Genomic DNA, 27,858 nt, shown 5'->3' on the forward strand with positions numbered 1-27,858 from the left:
TATTTTTTTATTATTTTTTTCTTTTTTTTTCTATTTTTTTCTTTTTTTTCTTTTTCTTCTTCCTTTTCTTTTTCTTTTCCTTCTTCCCGCGGCCTTCTTGGGCCGAAACAGGGGAAGACCGTGAGGTCCCCCCCTTGGTGGCTCAGGCTCTGACGAGGTGGTGGCTTGGCCGGAGGTCTGGCAACGACGGCCGACCATGCGAAGTCGGTCGGCGACGGAATTCGGCCAGCAAACTTTCCTTCTTTTTTTTTAATTTCTCAAAAAATAGAGGATCCGTCCCCTTTCTTCGTGATTTTCGATCATTGGCCGGTCGCCGGCAACCAAGCACTCAAGAGAAGAGAGAGAGAGATGGGGGGTCCGATCTCAGAGATGAGACGCCGCAATTGACGGCGCCGGTGGCCGGAAAAGAGAGAAAAGTGGCCGGTCGAACAGGGGTTTCACGTTTCATGGATTTTCTGGTGATCCCGATGGCCGGCGAGGGGTCTAAAGCCATGGAGAAAAAGAAAAGAGGGAGAGGAAGGAAGATTGAACCTTTACCTGAACTCCGGTGGCCTCTTCGACCTTCAATTTTCAACGAACACAAGAAGAGGGTGCCGCAACTTCCAAGAAAAAAAGAGAGGAATTGGAGCTCAACGACCGCTGGTGGAGGCTCGAGAGAGAGAGGGGAGGCTTATTTATAGAGGATCCTAGAGTTTCAAGAGTCCTAAAATCCTTTTCCGATCGGGATTCATTGGAGAAGAAGACTCCCGAAGGGAGTCTTCTTCCGTTCTCAGTTTTTTTTTTTTTTTTTAATTGGGCTTGGGTTTAGTGGGTTTTAGGCTTGGGTTATAACAAAAGGAGTACAAAATGAGGCCGAAAAATTTGATTTGGATAGAGTAGAAAAGAAAGAGAAAATATATTTCTACATTCATAAAAGAGAATGATTTCTTTATACCTAAAAAGATTTTACTGATTTTGTCCTAGATCCAATTGAATTAATACGCCATTAAATCCATATTATGTATCAGAATATAATACAGTATATATGTATATCTTTCGATTTTTATTTATCAAAAATATCACAAATATATAGAAAATATACTATTAACAAATTCTAAATCGTAGATTTATATATACCCTGACATATTGAAACGACTGCCATTATTGCCATTAAATCAATAGCGATTCATACAAGCTAAATCTTCTAATTGATAATTGGGCTAAAAAAATAATTTACATTTAGTGAATTTATTCGTATATGTATTAGTATTAAATTGTTTATCTTCATTCAAAATTTTTTTTGGAGTTTCTTATGTTGCTTTTGTCATTACAAAATACTATATTTTTATTATCAACCAGGAGAAAATATAGAATGAGCATAGGGTAATAATTTCATATTGATCCAAATTAATCCATATGCTTTTATTTTTAATAAGATTCCAGCTAGAAGCATGCATATATTGTAATGTGCTTTTCCATAGATATTTGGTAACCATATATACATAGATATAATCGATGATTTGATGATATAAGTAATAAAAAACTTAAAATATAATATTATTTTTAATGCCACATGGTATGATTGATTAGTTAATCTTTCAAAATCTTTCCAACCAGGTACCAATAATAATCGTTAATCAATTATGTCTATTTTCGCCCGCACATTTTTATATACAAGCCCACCATCGTCTCTCAAAAAGAGAAAGTCTTTGTGCACCGCATGCGGTGCAATAAATTTGACGTGTAGCACATCACTCAATTACCTTAAAGCATATAGCATACTTATCGATGGAACATACATTTAATGCCACCCAACTTTTTCTTTCTATAATTTTTAGTGATGAAAATATCCTTCCCCTATACAACAAAAAAAGAATAGTATTATTACTTCTTAATGCTTTGTATTACTTTCTGTGAATATATATGACATCCTGAACTATATGTATGACTTTCTGTATATTTATGACATCATGAATAATATATATGACTTCTTGATATATTGTATGACTTCCTATGAATAGATATGACATCCCGAACAATATATATGATATTTTGTAAATATATATGACTTCTTGTGAGTATATATGACATCTTGAATAATATATATGATTTTCTCTGAATATATATGACGTCCTGAATAATATATATGACTTTCTAACACCTTATATGACTTCCTGTGAATATATATATATGATGTCCTGAACAATATATATAATTTTCTGATGTCATATAAAGTGTTAAGAAATCATATATATTGTTCGGAATGTCATATATATTCACAGAAAGTTATATATATATTGTTTGATATATCATATATATTTATATGAAGTCATATAAGATATTAAAAAATAATATATATTGTTCGGAACGTCATATATATTTATAAGAAGTCATATATATTCATAAGAAGACATATATATTATTTGAAATATCATATATATTCACAAGAAGTCATATAAAGCATTAAGAAGCCATATATATTGTTTAGGATGTCATATATATTCACAGAATGTCATATATATTGTAATTCAGAATGTTATATATACTCATAAGAAATCATATATCTTGTTTAGGATGTCATATATATTCATAAAAAATCATATAAGATATCAGAAAGTTATATATATTATTCGGAATATCATAAATATATAAGAAGTCATATATATAGTTCAGAATGTCATATATATTTACGAAAAATTATACAAGGTATTAAAAAAATAATAGTACTATTTTTTTTTTGTTATATTGAAGAAAAGATATTTTTATTACTAAAAATAAGAGAAAAAAAAGCTAAATAATATTTAATATCTGTCCTACCTAAATACACTATATGTCTCAATATTATTAGACGATGTGCTATTATGGTGCACAAGGGATTACTCCTCTCAGAGCTCTGAGGGCATGGAGTTTGTGAGGAGGGTGAAGAGCAAGGCGAAGGGGCGTCAGGGGTCGGCCGTCGATGGTGTTTTCTTCCAGATGCCGGTGCAGTACCCCCGGCACAAGAGAGCTGATTATGAGACGATGCCCGAGTGGAAGCTGGACCAACTGCTTGCCCAGTACGGCGTGCCCGTCTTGGGCAACCTCGAGGAGAAGAGAAACTTCGCCATGGGAGACTTTGGCCTGATGATTAATACCCATAAACGTCCTGCTTGGTACGTACCAAGCATCCGTGCGAGAGGGACCGGTGATCTTCATGCGCCCCCAGCATTTTTGCAAATCTTACAGGATTTTTTTTTGTTTTTTTTTTTTTTCAGTTGAAGCTTAACGTGCTAGATAAGTACAAGACTATGATTTATGTGTCCGCTGCAATATTTTATGTTTTTGCGTTTTTAGTTGTGTAAATATTTAACGAAATAATATGTCTTTAGCCCTTAAATCTCAGCTCTTGCTGGTTTTATTTGCTAACGGTCTTTGATGACTGCGCGAGTTGGGCTTCCTTAAATTGCTAGGAAAATTAGGTGCTGAGAAGTTGGAAGCAAAGAAAAAACTTTATTCCTTTGCTCTTCTTCTTTTTGCAATTTAAATTCTTCAGGTTGCTGATACGAAACTTCATCCTTTTGATTTGTATCATTGGTCATAATTTAAACGGTGTCATCCATCATTGAGATGGCATCCCAGTAAAATGGATCTTTGTTTCTAATTCGAACCACAGCAGATATCAAACTGCAATTAAATACTAGAGAGCGTCACGTAGGATGGCCTTCTTTTTAACTTCTATTTTTTTAGTAAAAAAAAAAAATGGTGCCATCCATCCAGTTGTTTTTTTTTTTTTTTTTCTTCACTGAACAGCTTTGTTTTGGAGAATGAACCGGAGAAATAACTATTTGTAAGTTGCCAGAATATTGCATATCCAGGCGATAGAATAGTTGGGGAGAAGAGATTCTTTTCCCGTTACAAAAGTACTGTAGGCAGAAAAAATGAGACAGTAACAACCACAAAAGTGGTGCACGTCTCGTTCGTCGGCCAATGAGCAGATCAGACCTAACACTTCAAATGACTTGCTATGGTAACAATTTCCACAGCATTCGGCTAAAAATTATGAGAAATAAGAATTGCATTTAACTTGATTTGGGAAAAAAAAACAAATCATTTGTCCCCGGGATATCTATCTACCTTGATAAAGTTAATTTTGTTGGCACCACTGCTGAGTTATAGTTATATCTCAACAGCATAATCTATATTTTTGTTAGATAAAAATTCAAAAATTTAAGAAACAGATTGCGAATGACTAGATGGCTACTTATGGGGTGGATCACACTGCGATCTTGAAATTTTATCTTAAATTTGGGATATTTTATTTCTAATTTTTATAGGTATATTTTACGTTTGTTTAATAATTATATTAGTTTATCCAATTCAAATAAATAAATAAATAAATTTATTATATTTAAATACTTAGAGGGGCAGCGACGCGAGGGACACGGCTAGCGGTTCACATACGACGATCAGGCCGGAGAAGACGGCGGGCCCCACACCGTACCCCGCCACCGGACGCGGCGCAGCAGATTTCCCGCGGTTTTTGAGTACCTACCCCACTGCTATAAAACCAAATCCTCTTCGTTCCCGAGCACTCCGTGTGGGGAGACACAAGAAGGTTGAAGGAAAAGCTCTTTTCGTTCCTAATTTTCCCCCAAATCTCTCCTCCTCCTCGCGGCGTGAGGGCTTCCCTTTTCGTCGAGCGGGGGAGAGAGAGATCAAGGGTCAATTAATTGGTTTTCCTTCCTTTGCTATCTAAATAGAGATGGCACCGATTTCTAGGGTTTCCTTCGCCGTCGCCGTCGTGGCTCTCGTCTTCGCCGTCGTCTTCCCGGCCGCCCAGGCCCAGGCCCAGGCCCCGGCCCCGGCGCCGACCAGCGATGGTAAAACTCTCCCTCTCCCTCGTGGATTCTCCGGTCTTTCCTTCCTTCTCGATTGCTTGCTAAGATTTTGGTTGCTTTTATGATTTATTGGTTTTTATATCAGAGATTTTATCATTTCGTTGAGTTTTTTAATCGGAGTAGTAATCCAGACCAAAAAAAAAAATCTAGTTTTTTTGGGATGAATTTGGCTCGAATTGATTTTGTTGGGGTAGATTTTGGGCGGATTCCACGTCCGAGACATGTCTCTTTCTTCGATGATGTCCTCTGTTTGTACTGATTTTGCATAAAAAGCCCTTCTTTTTATACATCGTGATTATATGGTTATCTTTTGTATGCTTGGAGCCTAATAGTGGATGTGTTAAAACGATATTGTATGAGAAATATCTTCGACAAGGTCAAGGATTCATTTGAACCACGATAAGATCCGAAATGAATTTTGGTTATGGTATTATATTATTAACTTAAAGCTTGTTCGGCATCGTTGTTGTTTTTGTGTTTCTGTTCCTCGAAACAAGTTTGTGAGATATCACAGAGATAGATGATGAACAGAGCATTTGCATGGAACTCCTGCTATCCCTTGCATTTGTTTTCCACTCTTTGTTGGAAGCCATAAGTTTTTGCTTCCAAAAGCTCTAAAGTTTTTACAAATAGTTTGTAAAAATGAAGGGGTTTCATCATACAAATTGTTCAGTCTAAGTCATTTTTCTTCTTGAATTTTTAGAAAAACAAAAAGAAAACGAGAGCAATACTAAACAAGCCCTTATCATTGAGATGGGGAAAGCTTTTGCTAGGGTGTTCATTTCCCTGATCCAGGAGATTGGCTTGATGTACCAAACTTCTTGACATTTTTGATTGTTCTATTTCTTTTGCTAATCTCAGGTTCTGGAAATGTAATGGTTTTTTTGAGAACTGGTTAGGGGCTTGCGAGGCACGCTGCTATATTTTTGTTTTGTTTCTCTACATATTTTTTTTCTTCTTGGATTTTTTTTTTTTAATTAAAAAACAAAGAAAGCAATACCAAAAGGACCGTAAGCTTTCTCATACCATGAAACGAATCCAAATACAGCGAACCTAAACGTGTTGAGACTTGAGTTGGTTTTGCTCGGTGTGATAGCCTGAACCATGTAAATTGATTCTGTTTTCATACTTGTTGGCAGGAACAGCTATCGACCAAGGGATTGCCTATGTGCTGATGTTTCTGGCTCTGGTCCTCACCTACCTCATCCACCCCTTGGATGCCTCCTCTCCCTACAAACTCTTCTGAGCCTGCCGCAGGACTGGATTCATAGTGAGTGAGGGGAGATGGTGGAGGGAATTTGGTTGTTGAAATGCTTGATGGGTGTATGAGAATGTATCGTGTTGTGTTATTTGGATTTGTGGTTGGATAATTTTTAGTGGTATCATCTAGTTTTCACCTTCTCCTCTTTTCGCCTCACTTCTTTGTTATCCGTTACTCTGTTTGTGCTTATATATATATACATGTATGTGTCACTTTTTGGCTAGCTGCTTGAACTCCTGGGAGCAGGCAAAGTGAACTTGAAGTGACAATTAAATTTTTAAAACATGCTTACTGATGGACTAACTTCATACCTAATTGCTATCAGGTATGAAGGTCCACGGTTAAAGTTGCTTGAGGCTAAAAATGTTCACTTGTTCATCATATAACAAAAATAACGAATGTTGTTAGACATTTCCATAACTATGTTTTTTTTGATAAAGTCATTTTCATAACTATTGTGTATAAATTAATGCATTCTCTAAACTAAATCTATGTGCAAAAAAATAATTATGCACCTTAGCTATATTTTTAAATAAATAATATATTATTATTCAATTATTGAAGTCTCCATTTTAACTCATAACAGCTATCAATGACAGCCTATTGTTTATCATCAAACCAACTTAGTAAAAGGCTGGACAAAGATAATGCAATATCTATTGTTATTTCTATTCTCCTATTGTGGAATATTGTATGACTTTTTTTTTTATTTCACAATATTATAGAATATTGTGGAATGCCGAACCGACCACCAATACCGATTTCGCAGATTTTGATTGAGACAGCCATTTAACAAAACCCATTAAACTCTTATCCAAGTTTACCAAAAAAAAAAAAAACTCTTACCTAAAAATAAAATGACATAAAATCCACCATTGACTCTTGGCCAGGTACAGAAACGACTCTGATGAAAAAGATAAAAAATCTCAAATGCGATATACTGATTATTCTTGCCATGAACAAAATCCAAATGTCATCAAGGCCTATTTGAACATGATCATCATACCAAAACAATATTGAAAACTGCAGCCTGACTAACAGCAGAGAGAACTTTAAGGAGGAAATTTTGAAAACATGGAAGAAAACAATGAAGATCCAAACATGGAGAGCCTCATGGAACCAGAAAAGAAACTCACAAACATCCGTTTCTAAATTTTTTAACACCTATATCGACCTCAAAGGAAAATACTTTACTGGAAGCATTTGCATGAGTTCCTCTAAAACATTCTTGTTTTTGACTCACTCATTCAAGTGTATTTAGATGAAATTTACCATGACAAGAAAACAGTTGTTGACCACAGGATAATATGCAAGCCTCAAGGCAAAATAATGAAAATTTATGAACAAGGAGTGAGAGAAAACAACGTTAGTCTCTACAATTTAACCTCCCAAAAAATTGAGTTGCATCTCATTTTGACTAATGAATGCTTATTACTTCGAACAAAATTGGACAAGCATTTTGCATGTTCAAAAGATGCAAAAGCTCTCGCAATGGCATCTCATTTGCTCTGCATCAAGACAAATTTTTTATGACCTTCCCAACATTGTGAAAGGCAGTATCAACTGCATCAACGCCATCCCCCTTGAGAGCTCCAAAGAAGAACGGGTAGACTTTTAATAAATAACCAATTACCTTTTTATGAGTTTATGTGTCTTTGATGCAAAACATACTTGACAACTTCATAAAAGGAAACAACAATGCCTACAGAAGGTCCAGCTCGTCCAACTCGCGGGCCTACACCTGTAAAGAGACCACTTGGTCCTCCATCCCTGCAAGGATTAAAGCATAGCATGTAAGCTCACAAGAGCAAAGTATCTGATGCATGGAAACTACAGGTGCCTATTTATATATTCTTTAACCTACATAAGATTTAACAATCCTAAAATCTCCCACGTACTGTGTGCTAATCCTGATATTGCTTGTCAGCATGCTGTGTGCATGTGTCTACACATACAAATCCTTGCAACTCAGGTGTGCATGTAATATGATAGAAGGAACACTCAACGTCTAGTTGACAGCAGAAGCAAGAAAAAGCCCCTTCTTAGTAGTCTTCAAATGCAGTATTTGCATCATCAAGCACCCTTTTTTATTTTTCTTTGAGAAATGATTGAATAGTGAATATATGAATAACCAGACTTACCTCCACATCTCCACTAAGGTTTGCCTTGTGGTCATTTTTAGTGCCCTTGATAGATCCGTCTGAAATGAATGACCAAATAGAGCTAATTAGTAAATAAAAAGGATCAAGTAAGTGGTTTGAGTAAATGATTTTGAATTTATAAGTCAAAACTTCAGAGTCAAAAAAAAAAAAGCCTGTGTACAGAACATAAAATTAAGGAATTTGGAAACAAAAGATAATCCCATCTGAAATGACAAAAATCAAATTTTATTTCCATAATACTAAAAATAATTGAATAGTGATCTATGTCTGACTAATACTTGGTCATACCCTAAAACCTATAACCAGTATAATATGACAAACAAAAACTATAATATACATCAATTGGATGTCCAAGGACATACCTCGATTTGTCTCCGAGTTTTTGCAACATCAAGAGGACATGTAGCAGCAGCAGCAAGGCTACCTGCTACAAAACCAGCCGAAAAGTTTGCTCCTAATATACTAGACACATTGCCTTCCTCACCAACTAGTGCAAGTAATCTTCTCCGAATCTTCACAAAAAAGCAGACAAATATGAATAATAAATAGATTACAAAACCATGTAACTAATGCTCATTGAGAAATAACAACTACACTTAAGATACAAGAAACCATCTGAATCCACGAGGGCTGGTCAGTGGTCAAATAGGTAGCACCAACTTGATTTTACAAAATGAAACCTCACCGGCTCTAAAGTTGACCAGCATATAGCAGAAAAAGGTACATCACGGGCGAGTTGCGCTCCCACACCCATCCACATAATGCGATAGCTTTGCACTGCTTGCAATATTATACAATTTCCATTCAATCATCACATGATTTCATAATGCCATGGCTAATGCAAAATAAAGATACCGGAAGCAATCATATAACAAATACATTTGCCAGTTGAAGCTCAACAGACACAACTTCAATCAGTGGCACAAAGTGAAGTTGTTGATACCAAGTATGGGAATGAATGGTTCTAGAGTTGAGCTCACATTTTTTTTTTAAAAAAAATTGTCAGGTAGTTGTCAGTAGTTTTTCTATCTTAATTATGAGCTTGCATATCTAATAATCACAAGAAGAAATTAACATACAATTTTGATGGTTATTGGCACTCTTGTGAGCGGATAAAACCCCAAGTAACGTTTTCCACATTCCTGGGGGCTTTGCTCCATTTCGGAACTCTTTATATGCCTGCTATCAGTAAAGCAAGTAATTAGTCAATAAGTTTATCTTACAACTAGTTATTAAACATTCAAACAAATGTCAGGTAAAAAGAAAAATGAAGGTCCAAAGTATACCACATGCAAATATATGGATCCTAATTCAGCCTCCAAAGCTCAAGCATAAATGTCACTCTTTACAGAGATTATGTAACAAATATCCTGAGGCATTTATTAGAAAAATTACACGACATTATTATAATTAACCACAGCTCATTGTATAAATGCATTCCATAACCTTCTTGTGTTGGTGATTTCCACACATTCTATACTCACCAATGACCATCATGTTCAAGCATTAGTTTCATTGGAGCATAGACACGATTCTTGAGCATCTTAGTAGGCAAGTTTACCGATAGACAAGCAGCTCTCAAGAACTTCATGATCATAAAAACACAAAAACAAGATACCTTATATCATCTTGAAAACTACTTTCATGAGATGGCATTGCTTTGCATTAGATGGACTGTCATAATTGATGCTACTTCACTAGTGGTATTCAGATGTTATCAGATATGGGAGGTCAAGCCATCTTATGACATGGTATCAACACATAGGTGACATCCTAGTGGCACATTTGCAAGAGGCAACCTTCTTACGATCCAGTTAACATGTTCAGAATTTTTTTTCCTTGATGGATCTCTTATATTATATCCACATCTTGTTCGCTGTCCTTGATAAACAAATGCACACTTCTTCATCAAAATTTCAGTTTTTTTTTCCTTTGTGTGTGTGCATGCTTTTCAACACTTGCCTTCATCAGTTAAAGTCACAATGCAATACAGTGTGCTCCAGTTGAACAAATAATATTTAGAGATCAAGATCATGGTGAGTAATATTTTCACCACATGGAACTCTTGAATGCATCTCCAGTACGATATAAAATTTGTGATATTAAATGGTTGCATGCGCAGAATACAACGTGCAGTAGCAGTTCTTCAACTGCAATCGAACAAAGAGGGGTTTGTATCAAAGTTGACTCACAAAACCCTACTAGGATATGGCAACAAAAGCACTATCTCATTTGCAATGGCAGTAATGGAGCAAAATATGATAATTTTTTTGTGAAACAATAATGGAGCAAAATATGACGCTAGTTATTCTAGTTGATGCCAGTAATGCAGTACCCTACAATGTCATGATTCAAGATCTCAATTAGTATTGACAGGGCCAACTTGATCCTGTATCAATTAGCTAACATTTAGCTCGCAGAACTTGAACAACAAACCACAACTTCAACAAAATCCTTTTAATGAAGATGTTCTATGGATCTCCGTAATCGGATCTACCTTAGTATGTCATGATTCAGCATCTCGATCAATATCAACAAGATTAACTTGATCACGTATCCAAGATTAGCTAATATTTAGCTTGCAAAACTTGAACAACAAACCACAATTCAAAAAGATCCCTCAAGGAAGACAAATCAATCAAATAATGACTTATTGGAGGAGGAGGAGAATTAAGAAAGGTAGAAATGTAATGCTCACTATCTTTTCTTAGATGTGCGAGTTGCTCTCTCCAATGAAATAGCTAGAACAACCCTATAGAGCTTTTCTGATGACCAAACTATTTTTTTTTACAGTTGGCCAACCACACAGACAAACATATATCAACTAACAAGTTTAAGCCACCAGATGAGTGAAAGAAAGATTTCTTTCAACTATCTTACACTATCGGACAGCCCATGATCAATTATACGATTAGATGCATATGAAATCAAACAAGTATCCAGCTTTTCAGTAGGGAAGTTGTGGTAATCAAGAGTTGCTTGAACAAAACTTGTAATGATATAGAAACTCACCTAAAATGCTAATCATAAAGTATTATTTGAGTTTCTTAGTTCTATGTAAGTCAAGATTTTAAATCCTGTGGGACGGGGCTATCTCAATTTTTTCATGAAACTAGATGTGCCGCCGTTCCGCCCTGTCCTGACATTTAGGATAGAGGATGTCTCAAGATATTTCGATCAGGATGCTGGGATGATAATGAGATGGCCCTATCTCGACATGTAGGATGGTATCCCATTCCGGTGTCCCTCGGATGTTCCGCTGGAATTTGAATCCTTGGTATAAGTATCCAAAATGTCATCAAGAAATAAACGATATGGAAGAAAATATACACCTGTGTAGATCCTCACATACTCTCCCATTTAAGCGTTAACATTCTACCAGACTAAGGGTCCAAATCCAATCATAAAAACCACAATCGGTCCATTGTTAGTCCTAAGGCCAAGTCCACTCTAATAACATTTATAATGACCATGGACCTTAACCAAAAAGGCTAGCCATGAGGAATTATATTTATTACTTGGCCCTGCATAAGGGCCCAAGATTTCACTAACATACAATTGGTATATGACTAAACATGCACTAGCAAGTCCTTACAAAGTTGCCATATTATAATTTACTCGTAAGCATCTTAAGTAGTTTATTTGAAGAAAAACCAACCAAGACCATAATGTGCATATTATCATCCAAGATGGCGGGACAAAAAATAAACTATAATGGTTAATGTAGGCACTATATTACATTCGGCCCTTGTCCCTAAGCCAAGGACACATACTATATTTGACCAAGAACAAGTATTATTGTGTTATTCCATTGGTAGCCTGCAACAACACACCGATAGCATCCCTTGATATGAAAGTTTAGCTAATTAAGAATCTAATTATGACCTCAAATAATTGGGACAAGGCTTGACAATTACAATTATAGCTAATGTACTTATTCTGGGATGGCAAAGTCAAACCAAAACTCAACTAACATTTCTTGGATCAGAGGAATGAGAATCTTAAAAATTTGAAAATCTAGCACAAACTTTTCAACAACTGAAGTCCTAAATATCAAGAATATGGTAAAATAGAATCTTAATTCATAAGATGATAATAAATATTAAACATTCAAATATGAAATCAATACCTGCATGCGTGTTCTTGCCAACTCAATAGGAGAACAAGTTATGCATGCTAATGAGCGTGCAAGTGAGCCTGCAACCAGTGGGCCATATGGTGTCAAATTAGGAGCATTACATGTTGTGAATTGTTCAATCCAATTGCGGAATATGTCATAACATGGTAAGTATATCCCCACCTATTAGCAAATAAGAAAATAATACGAGAAAAGTAAGTTCCAAATAAACAAGCGCACCTTAATTTAATTGAACTAAGTAGAATCCATTAAGCAAGACATAAAGAGAATTGCAATTGTAATTTCAAGCACAAAAGCATATATAGCCTGCATACAAAGTAGTTTTCAATTCCACTGCCCTGAAAATAAAATCATTTTGGGAAGAGAGTTTTTTTAGGAAAAAAAGATCCACTTCATTTTTGCAGAAAAACAGGCCATTTGTAGTTACTTTTGCAGTAAACATGTCAATTTCATTAATGGGGATATTCATGAATCATGGATAATAAGTCGATTGGTTAAGGCATGAAGGTTCCCTTTCATTCTTCCCATTTGATGCATAAATAAAAGGTCCCGGAAGAAGACTCATTCCATGTAGCTGCAAATTTGAAAGGTCACATGAGGGCCAAGAATTCTTGCTTGTCACCCTCAATCATGAAATGAAAAATGACTGCAATGCACATCGAAGAAGTGACCAATTTGAAAAAAATGCATGACCTAATATTTTTTGAGATTCAACCACTCTAAACACAACTCCAAAAAATAAATACCTTAGCCTTTGATGGGCAGAACTTGGACCACAAATGAGCTAGCACAATTAGCACAATGAAAAACAGAAATGGGCAACAATGAGTAAGCAGGAGGCACAAAACAAGGGTTCAAAAACATCTCAAAGCAAAAAAAACAGGAAAGGTCTGCCTAAAACAAGTGAAAAACTTGTAGGGAATGCATGGAAAAAAACTCATATAAAAAACATTAAGAAATTAGTATGCAGAAGCTTCCCACATCCAAAAGATATATAAAACAAAAAATTGATTAAAAAATTAACATTAGATGATGAGATGAATTCGCATGATGTATTCTGGAAAAACAATTATTCTCAAATTTCTGGTAGAACTGAAGAGTGATCTTGTTATAAGCAGAGACAAGCATATCAATTTTATCCCGTGGTTTAAAAAAGATAACACTAATAGAAGAAAATCAAAATTATCAAGAACCTTTTCTATGCTTGATATTTTGGAATTAAAAGATGACATGGGAATTTGAGTGGGACTTAATAATATATACAGAAGTTCCTAAATCAAAGGAAAAGGGTCAATAACATAGTAAAACCTACTATCCTCGAAGAAAAAAAGAAAAAAAAAACTTACAGTTGGTACAGCTAATGCTAGTGCTGCATTTGTGCCCCTCCACAATCTAGCAAATCCTTCCTGCACTTTTCCATCAAATTAAATAATATAATTAGTGAAAAAAAAGGTGCAACGAACTAAACTATGATAGACATATGAACAAAATGATAATCAAACAGAAACTTAAGCGATAGCACCTCACTTGTCTAACAACTTTATAGAATACATCCATTGTTCCTTTGTATTGAAAACAATCAGGAGGACAGACTGGTCCACTTGCAAATATTCCACCACGAGCGCATGATGGAAAACATCTGATATCTGAAAGTATCTGAATAACATTAACAGAATTCAGTTTAGTGCCACAAAGTAGATGAGTAAAAAGATAAAAAATGTGATCATGGACGGCTGTACATGAAATTATAAATGTACAAAAGAAAACCAAATCTGGAGAGATATGGTGAAAAAATGAGAACGGTGTTGCATAGATGCACATAATTCTTTGCCACAAAGCTACGGTGTAAGCTCCAGAGGCATAGCTCTCCATACACTTTATCGTGATAAAAAGAGGACCAGTAGGTAAATATGATTGGGCAAGAAAAGATGCACAGAGCATGAACGAAAAGGTCAGTCAAACAACATGAGAATAATCAAGTAAAAGGAAGAAGTTATCCCTAAAGGCCACGAAATTGCACAAGGAGGCCATGAAATTGCACAAGGAACAGATATTCTAAAATTAATCCTTTTTACAATCAGCACATGTAGTAGCATTATACATAGCTCAAATTAAAACAGATGATAGAAGATGCAGGTTTTCTCCCTCCTACTTGTAAATAACCCTCTTGCTAACCATGACTGTTACTCTTTTAGAGACATCCGCCCCAGTAATCACCCTGCTCAAGGAAAGGTTGTTCAACCAAAATTCCTATCTATTTTTTATGCTCTTAGTTTAAGTACCAGATGAAGGTTTCTCATATTGTTCAAATTGATCAAAATATGTACATCCTAAAGCTCCAAATAATTTTCCTGTCCTAACTACCAATAAAAGCAACTATGTTTTATTATTATCTAATACACTGAAAAAAAAAACTTGCTTAGGGTTTTGAATTCTTTCCCAGGTAATGAATCGCGATTTTTCCGTACATCCTCAAGACAAGTCTCAACCAATAACTGATCCTCTCAATTTACTTTCTGAAAAGTTCTGATCGTCAGTTCACGCATCCATCTGCTCACATAAAAAAAGTGGGGTTGACTCAATACCCCATTGGGGCCAAGGGAAGTCATTTGCCTTCCATACTGATGCTGTGAAGGGTAATATGGAACTCCAGCTGCCTGGGCTTGTAACCTCGTCTGAAACAAAGAGACCAAAACGCTTGTCAATCATCGAATCAGAAGTACATATAACGAGACAGAAGAAGAAAGACAAAAAAAAAAAAGGAGAGGATTAGATCAATATCCAAAGAAAATTATATTAACTTCGATAAAATCCACAAAGCCCCAAAAAGATTCAAGCAAAATGTTCCAAACAAATATCGATCTGCTCCAGGCAAAAGAGAAAGGTACAAACAATACAAAGATTTGCTAAAATACAAAAGATCAATAAAACTCAATCAACTGGCTGCCTAAATGTGGGATAAATACATCCACAAAATGCACGAAAAATGAATCTCTTAGAGCTCCACAGGCTATTAAACTCTATATACCAATTAATACGAGAAAAAAACGCTAAGATTTACATCTGCGTTTACCTTCACCACATCGAGAGGATTCATAAGAATCGCGGAAAGAAAAGCAGCCCCCGCGGCAGAGAGCGCCCGCACCCCAAATCCCATATTAGCGTCGGAATACGACGACCGCCGGTGAGACGGAGAAGACGGCGACGCGTCCGACCTCGACAAGTTGGCGGCTCCGTCGACATCCACGCTCGACGCCGCGCTCATCCATTGCGGCAAGCTCTGCCTCGACGGCCCCACCATCCCCACCACGGTCTCGCTTCTTCTCCAAACCCTGGCAACAGAGTCGGTTTTGATGAAAACCCTAGAGAACGTGTCGGTCGAGCCAAAAGAAGAGAGAAGTCCCAATAGAAATCGCTTTCCGAACAAAGGCACAATGACCCGACGAGAATTAAAAGGACGGGGAGGAAGAGATATATTCGGGTGAAGATTCGGATCGGAAAGAAGGGGTGAGAGAGCAAAGCACACGACTCATACCATTCCTAGCTTTTAGGATGGAAGAAGAAAGGACCCCCTCGCTTGCTTCTAGAAAGAACCCTGGAGGCTGGCCTTGGGGCTGCGGCTTCCAACGGTCGTTTATTGCTGCTCTTCTTGGAAAATGGAAGTCACAGCTGTCTCCTACGAGGGATGGTAGGTTCTTTAGTTATGTCCCTGGTTCACTTGCACCCGGTGCATGCAATAATTTCGCGCCGTGGAGGGGTTGGAGAGTCGAAACATTTTGCTTCTTGGAGGACCAGGCATGGTGGACTGTGGTGATCCCGTTAAGGATGGATCGCTAATACTCAATAAGCAAGCAACAAAGCACCCTATGCTCTCACAAGCTTTTATTCCACCGCATGATTAATCTAACGTCAGATTTTTCCAAGCTTAAAGCTGGTGTTCTGACCCAAGGGATACTTTTTCTGGAGTACGGTGCATGCAGAAGGCAATCCATACCTTACGCCAGGTCCGCCCCCCAAACAAATTTTTTAACTTTTGTGAGTCCCATTCATCATGCGGCTCGTTTCGAATTGTCGCCTTCCTTTCTCTGTCTTGGATTGTTTCTATGCTACAACATTGACGTGATGCTCTTGGTGTAGGGTATATGGTTGCTCATGAATGGCTGTATCTTGTTGCTCAAACACACTCCTAGCTGCTTGCATGTATAATAACTTGCAACCAAGCTGTACAATCAAAATCATGGACCTGCATTGAAAACCAAAAAAAAAAAAAAAGAAATCTATTGGCATATGAAGTTCTCGATCAAGACATGCACAACCCATCAACCTCTCTCTGGCTTGCCTAAAAGCATATTAGGGTTCAAATGTAGACTAAATAGAAAATCTGCCTATAAACTAAGAGACATAATGGAGAAAAAGATAAAATTCATCTAGGAATGCATTCAGTGAAAGAAGGATTGAATTTAACCGTTTGAACAGGAATTTGACCAAATATAGCAATAATATTAATGATTGCCGGGTAGAAATTTTGATGATTAATGTGTGAGAGTATACATGGCAAACAGAGTACGTGCTCAAGCTAAATTTTCTCTTTTTTTTTTTTTTTTTTTTGATAGAAGCTAAATTTCCATATAGCAGCATATAACCTGCGAGATGTATAGGATGTAGTTTTTAATCCCACAGTCCATATCATTCGATCAAGTATACCAGAAAATATGCACTCCTCCCATGTGAACCTATCATCCTGTTCTTAATCCAATCTCTAATCTAGGCGAAATGAGTCGGGCTCACTATTCGGCTTTCCATGCATGTTCCCTTATGATCCAATCCTCATATAACGCGTGGTATAAACAACATTGAAATGAAAAGATCCCCTTTCTTCACTTGTTTGCCCAATCTCAGCTTCCATCAAAATTCCTATGCCAACGTACACGACCGTGACAACATTTTCTACATATTCCCCAAATCTTAATGTCTATTTTTACTTGTTTGCATGAAAAGTAATACAGGACTTATTGACAAAAAGTGAAATATATTAGCATTATGTTCTTTAAAAAATATATTAACATCACTCTCGGTGCCATGCCAATTTCAAGCCACCAGCCATTTCAATGACGTGATTAGATCACCAGTATCTCCGATGATTTTCAAAATATCGACAACTGACATTTATGATTAATAATCATAATTTAAATTAATAGATAAATTTTCTATCCTAACAATCTATCTGATCAACATCTAACAACTTACAATATTAGGATCTAACGACCGAACAAATCTATAAAAAAAATAATTAGGGAACCTTAAAGCAAGCGTATCCATAGAAAATAATATCCATATCGTCTCTCAATTTTTCTCCCTTCTATCTGTTCTGTTCTCAAATTTTAACAAATTTAAATATCGAAGGATCTTCCAATAAACACCTTGATACAAAAAAAACTTTCATTACAATTTTTTTGAGAGAAAGCATGCCTTTCTGTCAGTAGATGATTAATGTTAGTTTAGAGACTTATAGCAACAACTATAATAAAATTTTAAGCTAACTAGAACAATCAATATTAGTCATTAATGCAATATATACCTGATAAGCGGAGAACTTTATATAAGCTAAATCTTTATTATATATGTGTATATATTAACATTCCTTGTATACTGAACTTGGAATGGAGAGAGAGAGAGAGAGAGGGGGTTGGCTTCGGTTAGATGTAAGTTGCTTTTGAGAAACAAATGACCTTATGCCTCTTTCTGGGGCCCAAACGGGTGCCAGGATGCCTATGATAGCGCATGAGCAAATTTTATTTGGGAATCGTACATCGATTCAGACCGGCAATAAAGAATCAGTGACAGGAATTAGTGTGTCTGATGTGAGAGCGTAATGGCCCCTAAATTGTTTTCCTTGGTGAAATTACAGAGAAGCAGATCCTCTGCAATCCAAGCCGTAGGAATTTACAAAAGCTCATACGCGTAATGAATTTTAAGGGCCAAAGAGTAACATCTGTGATGGCCAATTGGCAATTTCTTTACAATATTTGCAGTTCAAATTGATGTATTTTAAAATTATTTGGCAAAAAAATTCGAGTACTTATTTTTACTTATTAAATAAATAATTTTTTGCCTTCACAAAGATATTTTGTTTTGGTTTTCAAATAAAAGTTATGCCTATGCTGTTGCCATGCATATATAGGGCTGGCAAAATATGATCTGACCTGCCAATTCGATCCGTATTGATCCATCATAAACAGATTTAAATTTAGATTAAACGAATTCGGATCATAAACGGATCGATCCGTTTAATCCGTTTAATAATTGGATCGGATATGAATTTTAAATATCTAATCTGTTTAACTCGTTTAATATTTAGATTGGATTGAGTCAGATAACACATTTAATCTGTTTAACTTATTTCTGATCAATTTAACCATTTAACCTGTTTAATCCATTTAAGATCCGTTTTACCTGTTTAACCTATTTAAGATCTGTTTAACCTATTTAAAATATGTTTAACCTGTTTCTGATCCATTTAACTTGATCCATTTAACATGTTTAACCCGTTTAACCTAATTTGACTTATTTAATAAATGGATTAAACGGATCGGATCGGATTACCTGTTTAATAAGCATGTCGAGTTTAGGTTTGAATTTTTGATCCGTTTAATAAATAGGTCGGATTTGGGTTGATCATTTTCTGACACGATCCGTTTATGATCCGACCCGTTTATGACCGATCCGATCTGTTTGCTACCCCTATGCATATGGCAGCTTTGAATCATCTTCTCCTCCTGGGAGAATTAAAAGTCTAAAATGGTTGGGTCCTACAAAAATAAATAAATAAATTATGAATTATTAAAATTAGAATTTATTTATCAAATTTAGGTTAGGTGATTCAAAAGTTTTGAAATAAGTTGTCTTTTCTTTGCTTTAATTTAACGATATAAATCCTTTTCTTTTGTCAATTGTGAATCTAAAATTTGCAATATATGTTGCAGTGTTCCCTTGCGAAGTAGGGTGCATAATGTATATTAGAGATGTCTTCTGCTTTGTATTATCCTTTTTTGTATGGTTTACCGGTTGTAATTTGTTGGGTGCTCCTCAATTTCATGATCCTCTTGCAAGTGGGCCACAGTAGCTCATGTACAATCTTTTTTTCACGTAATACAATAGTGTTGCCTTTTTATCAAAATAGAAAATTTGAAAACTACACGCAATCTAAAGTTTTTGAGAGGTAGTATCAAGGACCGCTGACCCTAGAGTGTGTTTGGTTGGGACACTTGATATCTGAAATAAAAATCAAAATAGATGACTTTCATTCTAGTCGTTTGGTTGAAAAAAATTTCATTCCGATTTCTATTTAAGAGAGGAATGAGAATGGCCCAATTCTCCCATAACTGAATTCGGATCATCCCAACAGAGTTAAAATCTCATTCCACCGAAATGAGATAAAATAAAATAAAAAAAATATCTATCGCCCATCTACGCGTGATGTACCCCCTCATCCCCTCAATCCTCATCGCACAGGAGGGGAAGGGAGTGGAGAGAAGCTGGGGTTTCTAGGGTTTCTAAGGTAGTCGGCGAGGATAGCACTGGGGACGTACTCGTAGACGAGGTAGATATGGTCGGCGACGAAGGAGGCGCCGAGGAGGCGAGTGACGGCCATATGGTGGCTGCGGTAGAGGGCGGCAGGGTCGCCGCAGAGGGGCGAAGGATGACGGCAGTGTTGGCACCACGGAGGGAGCAGCACGAGATGGAGGAGGAGGAGGAGAGGGAAGGGGAGAGGAAGTTGTTGGTGGCGGTGAGGATCTGGATGAAAGAATAGAATATAGGGCCTTTGTCGCGAATGGAGAGGCGGAGGCCGGCGAGGGAGGCGGAGGAGGAGGAGGTGGAAAAGAGAGTGGTGAGGTCACTATGGTGGAGTTGGTGGTGGCAGAGGTGGAGGCAATGGAGACAGCAGCGGTGGCTGACGAGGAGGAGGGGGCAGAGGAGGAGGATCGAAAGGTGCGGGGAGAGGGTTTGGATTTTTGCCTGGGTTGGGGATTGGGAGCCAAGGCCATGATGTCCCTTCTATTCTGGTACATATGGGGATAAGGATGAAAATTAGGATAGCATATCGGTCGGAGTTTGGGTTTGTGTTTCAGAGTTGAATTTTTTTAAATTTTTATAAAAAAAATATTTTTATGATAAAATAATATTTACTATCTATAATTTTTTAATAATATTTTAAAAAATAAAAATATTATTAGTATATTTAATTTTTATTTAATATTAATTTTTAAAAATAATTAATTTTTAAAAAATTTAATTAAAAATAAAAATAAAAATTTGAGTTGAATTCGATTCCTATTTTTATATGAACTAAGTAATAACAATGAGAATTATTTATTCCGATTCTGATTTCGAACATAAATTAAATGCTTTAGGAGTTTAGATCATTTTGATTTCGATTTTAATTAATTTTAATTTTAATTTTAATTTTGATTGTGAGTCAAACATTCCCTTAAAATTGACAAAGGCCGGCCGTCACTGCTGGTACCATGAGAATGGGCTGGCACTGCGAGGCTGAGCAAAAGCTTGCCATCAATGTCTCCGCCAAAGCTCCTGCGAGTATTTTCCCCCACGGCCCTGCTCAAGCCCGGAGAACATAATTTGCTAATATGGTTTGGTTCGCTGCTCCTCGTGTGGTGAATTTTTATGTGTTGCATAATCTCTTCATGCGAGATGAAAGGTGGTCACGCTAGATACTGCCCTTTTTTTTTTTGATGGAGAGTAGATTGATGGGGCAGGATTGTTTACCTTTTGTAATAAGATATGTAAACAAGACTTTATTTACCCCCGTTGCGGCCAATCGCCTCTTCGTCCGATCGTCGGGGAGCGGACACCTGCAAAATGAAGTCCGCACTGACCGGAGGCGGCTCCGACAGGGACCCTCCGACGGTCAAGTCAGAGAGGTGACTGGACAACAGTGAAATGTAGACAGAGAGCTCGATCGAGAGAGAGAGAGGGGGGGAGAGGAGCGAGCCTGTATTTTTGGGAGTCGAGAGTGGGAGAGACGGAGCGGATCGATCCCCTTGCACCGTTGCCCTCCCCGGTTTATATAGCGGAGCACGGTATGGCACCGTCATTAATGGCGCGGACAAGCGAGGAACTGTCAACTCACTGTGGACTGTTAGAGTCGCCGTGAAAGTGTCACATCGCCGTGCGGCTGTCAAACCACCAGGGTTGACGATGCCCTCGGCGGGACAATGCCCCTAGGTAGTCGTGCCGCATGTCGCAGTCAGAACTGACAAGATCTGGCGGCTGTACGGCGGTTGGAAAGCCGACCGACCCAAAGTCGGTGGCCAGCTGAGTGGTGTCGGGCCCTCCGTTGGTCGGCGAGTCTTTCGTGAGTCGCCGTCGGACCTCTGGGTCCAGTCGGTCGGGAGAAGTGCGCCCGACATATCCTCAGTCGGTCGTGAGTCGATAATTAGCCGGTGATGGCATCCGCCAGTCGGTCGCCCCGACCGTCAATCGGTCGGTACGGCCGTCGGTTGGTCGGGACAGAAGTCGGTCGGGCCGTCAGTCGGTCGTGCCGTTAGTCGGTCGGGCCGCCAGTCGGTCGGTCGGTGGGTATCCCCCAACAGTTGCCCCCTCCACTCCTAAGTCGGATGGTGAGCTGGCCAATGCTTTCATTCGGGCAGCAACCTGGACGACTGGGAGTGGATTTGTCGTACGCATAGATCCGACTGTACCGCCGGCTGATCCGATGTCAGACGCCTCATAAATGCTAAGCGATCCGGACGTCTAGTCGGTATCAGAAGTCATGTCGGCGTCAGGCGTCAGACGTCGCGTCTTGTCGTCGTGAGACGTTACGTCGGTGTCAGAAGATCGGGCGCCGGACGATACGCATCAGACGGCCGGATATTCGGCGCCGATCGCGGGAGTGTGGGCCGCTGTCAGGCGTCCCATCGGGAACGCGAATCGGCGCGGGCGCATAAATTCGAAACCGCGCCCCCGCGTGCCGCGTGTCGAAGGTGGTTGGCCGACGCCCCCCCCGCATTTAATGTGGGCGGTGCGGCCGTCCCGGGACGGGGCGCGCCGAATACTCTGCCAACCGGCGGGCGCCACGTGGCGTGCATCTGTGGGCCTTCGGTCGGCGCGGAAGCATCTCGGCCGTCAGTCGGCCCTATATATATAGGACCTCCCGGACCCATGACTCCACACTTGCCATTTTGCTGGGGAAACTCTGTCCGGGCGATTTCTCAGTCGTCGCGGGCAGAGCTTTCTTGCTTCCGAAGGAGTTCATCTGGTTCGTGGTCCACCTTTCCCATCTTCTTCTTCTTCCTCTTCTCCTCCTTCTTCTTCATTCGGTTCCGGTGCAATGGCCAGGAATCCGACTCAGGGAGCTCGGTCGGGGAACCCGACCGACGACTCCCGATCGGCTCCGGAAGATGAGGTCTCCTCGCTTACGGGGCCGAATGTCGATCGGCTTCGGGAGCAATATCGCATCCCGGAGCAGTTTCGGCTCTCCGCTCCAGGGGCCGGCGTCGGGTTAACAGCCCTTCGCCCGGCGATCTGGCGCTGTATGTCGAAGACCTTCGCGCGGGTCTTCAGCTTCCGATTCTGGAGTTCGTCCGGAATCTATTAGATTATTACGGACTCTGTCCGGCGCAACTAGCGCCGAACTCCGTCTGTCTCATCATCTCCTTCGCGTTGTTGTGTCAGCTCTTGCCGACCAACCCTCGCGTTTCACTCTTCCGGGCATTCTTTGTGCTCCGACCCCACCCTAAAGCCCGAGGGTGGTGGCTCTTCAACCCCCGGAAGGGTCTTGCCTTCATCACTGGTCTTCCATCGTCCATTCATGGGTGGAAGAACCAGTTTTTCTTTGTTTCCTCCTCATCTCCTTGGGGCTTCCCTTCCCGCTGGGGTGTGCCCCGAACCGAAGCCAACGACAACAACCGGGTGGAGGCGGACGACCGGGAGGACTTCCACCGACTGAAAGAATGTCGGTCCCGAAGCAAAGGGAGCTTGTTACCGAACAAGCTCTCTACGATGCCGACTTGAGTCTGGTCCCCGACTAGGTATCGCCCGATCCCCCGGTCTTTCTTTTCGTTCGGCTCTTGGTCCGGTCTTTAACATTTTTGTCGGTATTGCAGGGACACCTCCAAGGATGCGGCCGACAGACGTCGAGATTCGGCGGTTCGCGACAAGGAAGAGGCCAGCATCGGGGGCCGGTCCTTCGCGCCCCCCGAAGAAACCTGCTCCAGCGGCGCCGACCGTCGAGGCATCGGCGACCGACCAGTCGAAGCCTGTAATAGCCCTCGCGGCTCCGACGGCTCACGCGGAGGAGAGGCCGGCTGAGGAGGCGGCCGAGGGAACATCGGCGGCTTCGCCGGTGCGAGTGGAGCCGGATGACGTTCGGGAAACCGAACATCGTCCGGCGGCGTCCGTTGGCGCAACGGGGGGCGCCGGGTCGAACTCAAGCGTCCCCTCGCTGTCGGTCCCGTCGATCGGGGCAGCTGATCGGGGAAAGCTCCGATGGAGCCCGCGGATGAGACAAGGTCGGGGAGCCGATCTGTGCCTCCCAGCGCACATTACCCCAAGGAGCGTCGGCGTTGGCCGACCACAACCTTGCGAGGAGGTTGTGTCAGGGGATCCTCCTCCCAGCCGACGTAGAGTCGCTGAGATCTCGGGAGGTGACCGAGATGCTGTCGCGGTTCTACCCGACCATGGTTGAGGTAAGCTTCGCATCACTTTTTCTTTCCTTTAGAAACTTTCCCTCAGAAATTTTTCTTGTTATGTGATTCTGACGAAGCCTTTTCAATCGGCAGCTGATCTTCACGATGTCGGAACTGGAGGTCGGGTACCGAAGGTTCGGCGACGTCCGGGCCGCTTACAAGGAGAGGTCGCGGCGGCCGAAGCTGAGAGGGCGATGTTGGCCGACCACCTTCAGCAATCAGCCGACCGGGAGGCCAAGTTAGTAGACGAGGTCTCCCGGCTTGGGTCCGAACTTAGGTCGGCCAAGAAGGAGGCCAGACATAAGGGTCGGGCCGTGCGTCGTCTTCGGCGCGAACGGGACGGCGCCACCGCCGAACTTCAAGGGGAGCGCGAGCAACTTCGGGTCAGCCTGGAGAAGCTCGCCGAAGCCGAAGAGGAGCTATCGATCACCCAGATCGACGCCGAAATGGCGAAGGCTGAGGCGGAGTCGGCGAGGGAGTCGCTCGCCCGTGCAGAGGACGAGGCAAGGTCGGCGAAAGAGTCGGCCGATGGGCGGTGGAAGACTTCCGGGCCTCCGACCAATACCGGGAGGAGATGCTCGAGTCAGGCTTCGCCTCGTACCGGGTAGGGTTCGAGGATGGTCGGGATGCCGTCCATGCCTTGTACCCGGAGCTGGACGTCAGCAGCGTCGTCCCGCCGCTAGCCGAGGAGGAAGGAACCGAGGAGATGGCCGACCAGCCATCGGGAGGCGTCGTCGTGGTGGAGGAAGCCGTCCCGGAGCAGGTGGCGCCGACCGATATCCCCTCGCCGACCGAAGCCCCTCCTTCAGCCGCCGACCCAGCACCGCTTATGGCCGACACTCCGGTCATCCCCGATTCTCCGTCGGTCGAGGAGATCGACCAAGACAGATGATCGGGCCCACCGACTACCTCCTTTTTTTTGTTTTCTGAAAATATATGTAACCGGCTTCGACCCGACTTTGTACATTTCAAATGAAAATTTTGAATGAAAGTTCCTTCTACTTTCCCTTCGTCTCCTTCTTTCAGTTGAATGCCTTAGTGTGTAATTAACTTGTGTAAGTCGCTAACTCACGTAAGTCGGCAGGACGTTCGGCAACTCGTGCCGCTACGAAGGAAGGGTAAGTCCCGACTTTGGGTCGGCTTCTGGTAGTCGAGCTCATCAGTCGGGCGCATCTCGTTGAGTCGGGAGCCGACCGAACCCGGTAAAGGTTCGGTAGTCGGGCTTAGATAGACGCGTTCAGTCGAATGTCGTCCGGCGCAGTGTCGGGGGAACGATAATAAGTCGGATCCCCATGCTCTTGCGTCGGATGTTCGTTCTGTATCTTTCGACATACGGTAGCAAGCCGAATGTCGTCCAGCGGCCGTAGGTCGGTCGGCAAGTCGTAGATGCGACTAAGGTCGCGTCGTGTGATAGACGGTGGCAAGCCGAATATCCTTCGACCGGCCGTGGCTCGGTCGGGAGTCGCGACGTCGGTCGCGTAGGTATTTCGACTTTTCTTGGTCGGGGCCCGATCGGCGTGTTAGCCGATGGTCTGGCCCGAGAGTTCGACTGTAGAAGGAGCGCCAGCTCCCGTCATTGTGGATGCATCGGTCCTTGTAAGGGTCCGATGTCTCGTCAACTGTCGAAGGAGTGTTGACTCCCGTCATTGTAGATGCATCGGTCCTTGTAAGGGTCCGATGCGTTACCGATGATGAGGTCGTCGGTTTTAGGTGGATGCTAAGTCCACGTCAACATATTAGTGCTTTGGCGAGCACCGATCATTAGTCGAAGAGTTAAGACTCCGAGATTTCGAACTGAATTTGCATTTCGACTGCTGAATTACAAAATTCACTGGCAATACAGCTTCAGGTTGTCGACGTTCCAGGTCCGGAGAATGGGCTTCCCTTCAAGGGTCTCCAGCCGATAGGCTCTCGGCCCGTAGGTGTCTGCAACCTTGTAGGGTCCTTCCCAGTTTGGAGCCAACTTCCCCTGATCCAAGGGCTTGAGACCTCCGCCTTCCTCAGGACCAAGTCATCAGGCCTGAAGAGCTTTGGTCTGACCTTGGCGTTGTAGTACCGGGCGACCCTCTGTCGGTACGAAGCCATTCGGATTTGAGCCTCGTCTCGTAGTTCGGGGAGGAGGTCCAGGTCGGCCCTCCGACCCTCGGAGTTGTCCGGCTCCCGATACCGCTCGACCCTTGAAGATGGCAGGCCAATCTCGAACGGGATCATAGCCTCTGTTCCGTAGGCCAAACTGAACGACGACTCCCCGGTTGGGACGCGGGGGGTCGTTCGGTAAGCCCACAGAATGGAGCCCAACTCGTCGACCCAGAGACCTTTGGCCTCGTTCAGTCGGGTCTTGAGTCCATGGAGCAAGGTCCGGTTGGTCACCTCAACCTCACCGTTGGACTGTGGGTGCCCGACTGAAGTCAGTCGGTGCCTGATGTGGAACCTGGCGCAGAAGTCTCTAAATCCTGGTTGTCGAATTGCCGTCCATTGTCGGTGATGATGGTGTGCGGCAATCCGAACCTGAAGATGATGGATTTTTGAATAAAGTCCTCCATCTTCCGCTCGGTGATCTGCGCCAAGGGCTCGGCCTCGACCCACTTCGTGAAGTAGTCGATGGCGACAACGATGAACTTCCTCTGGCCCGATGCTGGCGGGAATGGACCGAGAATGTCGACTCCTCACTGGGCGAAGGGCCACGGAGCGGCAATAGGAGCAATTTGGCTGGTCCGGTTGGTGTTGGATGTTCGCGTACTTTTGACATGGTTCGCATCTCCGGACCAACTCGACCGCATCCTTCTTCATGGTGGGCCAGTAGTAGCCTTGTCGCAGGACCTTGAAGGCTAGGGACTTGCCCCCAAGTGGTTCCCGCAAATTCCTTCGTGAACCTCTCGGAGAGCGTAGTTGGCGTCGGTCGGTCCCAAACACCTAAGCAGGGGAAGGGAGAACGACCTTTTGTAGAGTCGGCCATCCATGATGACATATTGCGAGGCCGACCATCGGAGTCGCTTGGCCTCCGTGGGATCTTCGGGACTGATCCCGTCGGTCAGGTACCGGGACGATCGGGTCCATCCAACTTGGTTCGGACGTTAGCTGCTGTACTCCTTCGACCCGATCGATGCTCGGCTGCTAGAGGTTTTCGACGAACGTCCGACCCAAAGAGTCGTAGGCCGACGTTGCCAATCTGGAGAGTGCGTCGGCACGGGCGTTCTTCGACCTAGGATGTGGAAAATTTTGAAATACTCGAGGCGTGCCACGAGGTCCTTCACTTTCTGAAGGTATTTGTCATGGTCGGATCTCGCGCCTCGAATTCGCCCTTGACCTGCCCTACGATCAGCTGAGAGTCGGAGAATGCCCGGAGGCTGCCGATGCCCAGCTCCTTCGCCATCCTCAAGCCAGCGAGGAGTGCCTCGTATTCGGCTTGATTGTTGGATGCCTTGAAATCGAACCGGAGGGCGTACTCGGAGACCACCCCATCCGAATTCGTGAGCAGGAGCCCGACCCCGCTTCCCTGAGCGTTTGAGGCTCCGTCGATGTGGAGTACCCAGGTGGAGATCGGGTCTGGCTCAGAGACCGCATCTCATCCGGGTCTTCAGCTCCCGACCCTTGGTCGGTTGTCGGGCATTCGGCGATGAAGTCGGCCAAGACCTGAGCTTTCAGGGCAGGCCTTGGTCGGTACTGAATGTCGAACTCGCTGAGCTTCATCGCCCACTTCGCGAGTCGTCCAGATGTGTCGGGTCGGCGCAGTATC

General features: G+C 41.9%; 2 protein-coding genes across 6 annotated transcripts; one reads left to right on the forward strand and one right to left on the reverse strand.

Annotated features, from left to right (window-relative positions):
• Positions 1-4,554: 4,554 nt before the first annotated feature.
• Positions 4,555-6,257, forward strand: LOC105047551 (arabinogalactan protein 41). Of its 2 annotated transcripts, none has more exons than XM_010926517.4 (2): positions 4,555-4,838; positions 5,996-6,257. In XM_010926517.4, the coding sequence occupies exons 1-2, from the start codon at positions 4,721-4,723 to the stop codon at positions 6,100-6,102; spliced, it is 225 nt and encodes a 74-aa protein (XP_010924819.1). In that variant the 5' UTR covers positions 4,555-4,720; the 3' UTR covers positions 6,103-6,257. The 2 variants fall into 2 exon arrangements, with proteins under 2 accessions (XP_010924819.1, XP_019707006.1); XM_019851447.3 differs by having other exon boundaries at positions 6,002-6,257.
• A 1,168-nt stretch (positions 6,258-7,425) lies between these two features.
• On the reverse strand, positions 7,426-16,222 carry LOC105047550 (mitochondrial carrier protein MTM1). 4 transcript variants are annotated; one of them, XM_010926516.4, is made up of 11 exons: positions 15,953-16,222; positions 15,491-15,749; positions 15,003-15,092; positions 13,945-14,073; positions 13,764-13,823; positions 12,409-12,579; positions 9,359-9,458; positions 8,965-9,056; positions 8,642-8,791; positions 8,259-8,317; positions 7,426-7,887 (listed from the first exon to the last, which is right to left on the reverse strand). In XM_010926516.4, the coding sequence occupies exons 2-11, from the start codon at positions 15,716-15,718 to the stop codon at positions 7,755-7,757; spliced, it is 1,212 nt and encodes a 403-aa protein (XP_010924818.2). In that variant the 5' UTR covers positions 15,719-15,749; positions 15,953-16,222; the 3' UTR covers positions 7,426-7,754. The 4 variants fall into 4 exon arrangements, with proteins under 4 accessions (XP_010924818.2, XP_010924817.2, XP_029121109.2 ...); XM_010926515.4 differs by lacking the exon at positions 15,953-16,222 and having other exon boundaries at positions 15,491-15,946; XM_029265276.2 differs by lacking the exons at positions 15,003-15,092; positions 15,491-15,749; positions 15,953-16,222 and adding an exon at positions 14,886-14,904.
• Between the last annotated feature and the right edge of the window lie 11,636 nt (positions 16,223-27,858).

Source organism: Elaeis guineensis, chromosome 6, assembly GCF_000442705.2.
Source record: "Elaeis guineensis isolate ETL-2024a chromosome 6, EG11, whole genome shotgun sequence".
Lineage (NCBI taxonomy): Eukaryota > Viridiplantae > Streptophyta > Magnoliopsida > Arecales > Arecaceae > Elaeis > Elaeis guineensis.

What these genes read in the sequence shown, in the direction of transcription:
- LOC105047551 (XM_010926517.4), top strand. Translation starts at nt 4,721, where the DNA reads ATGGCACCGATTTCTAGGGTTTCCTTCGCCGTCGCCGTCGTGGCTCTC. An exon ending in CCCGGCGCCGACCAGCGATG is followed by an intron (nt 4,839 to 5,995) that starts GTAAAACTCTCC and finishes ACTTGTTGGCAG; the next exon opens with GAACAGCTATCGACCAAGGG.
- LOC105047550 (XM_010926516.4), bottom strand. Translation starts at nt 15,718, where the DNA reads ATGGTGGGGCCGTCGAGGCAGAGCTTGCCGCAATGGATGAGCGCGGCG. An exon ending in TAGCATTAGCTGTACCAACT is followed by an intron (nt 12,580 to 13,763) that starts GTAAGTTTTTTT and finishes ATTTGCTAATAG; the next exon opens with GTGGGGATATACTTACCATG. An exon ending in ACCTTAGTGGAGATGTGGAG is followed by an intron (nt 7,888 to 8,258) that starts GTAAGTCTGGTT and finishes TAATCCTTGCAG; the next exon opens with GGATGGAGGACCAAGTGGTC.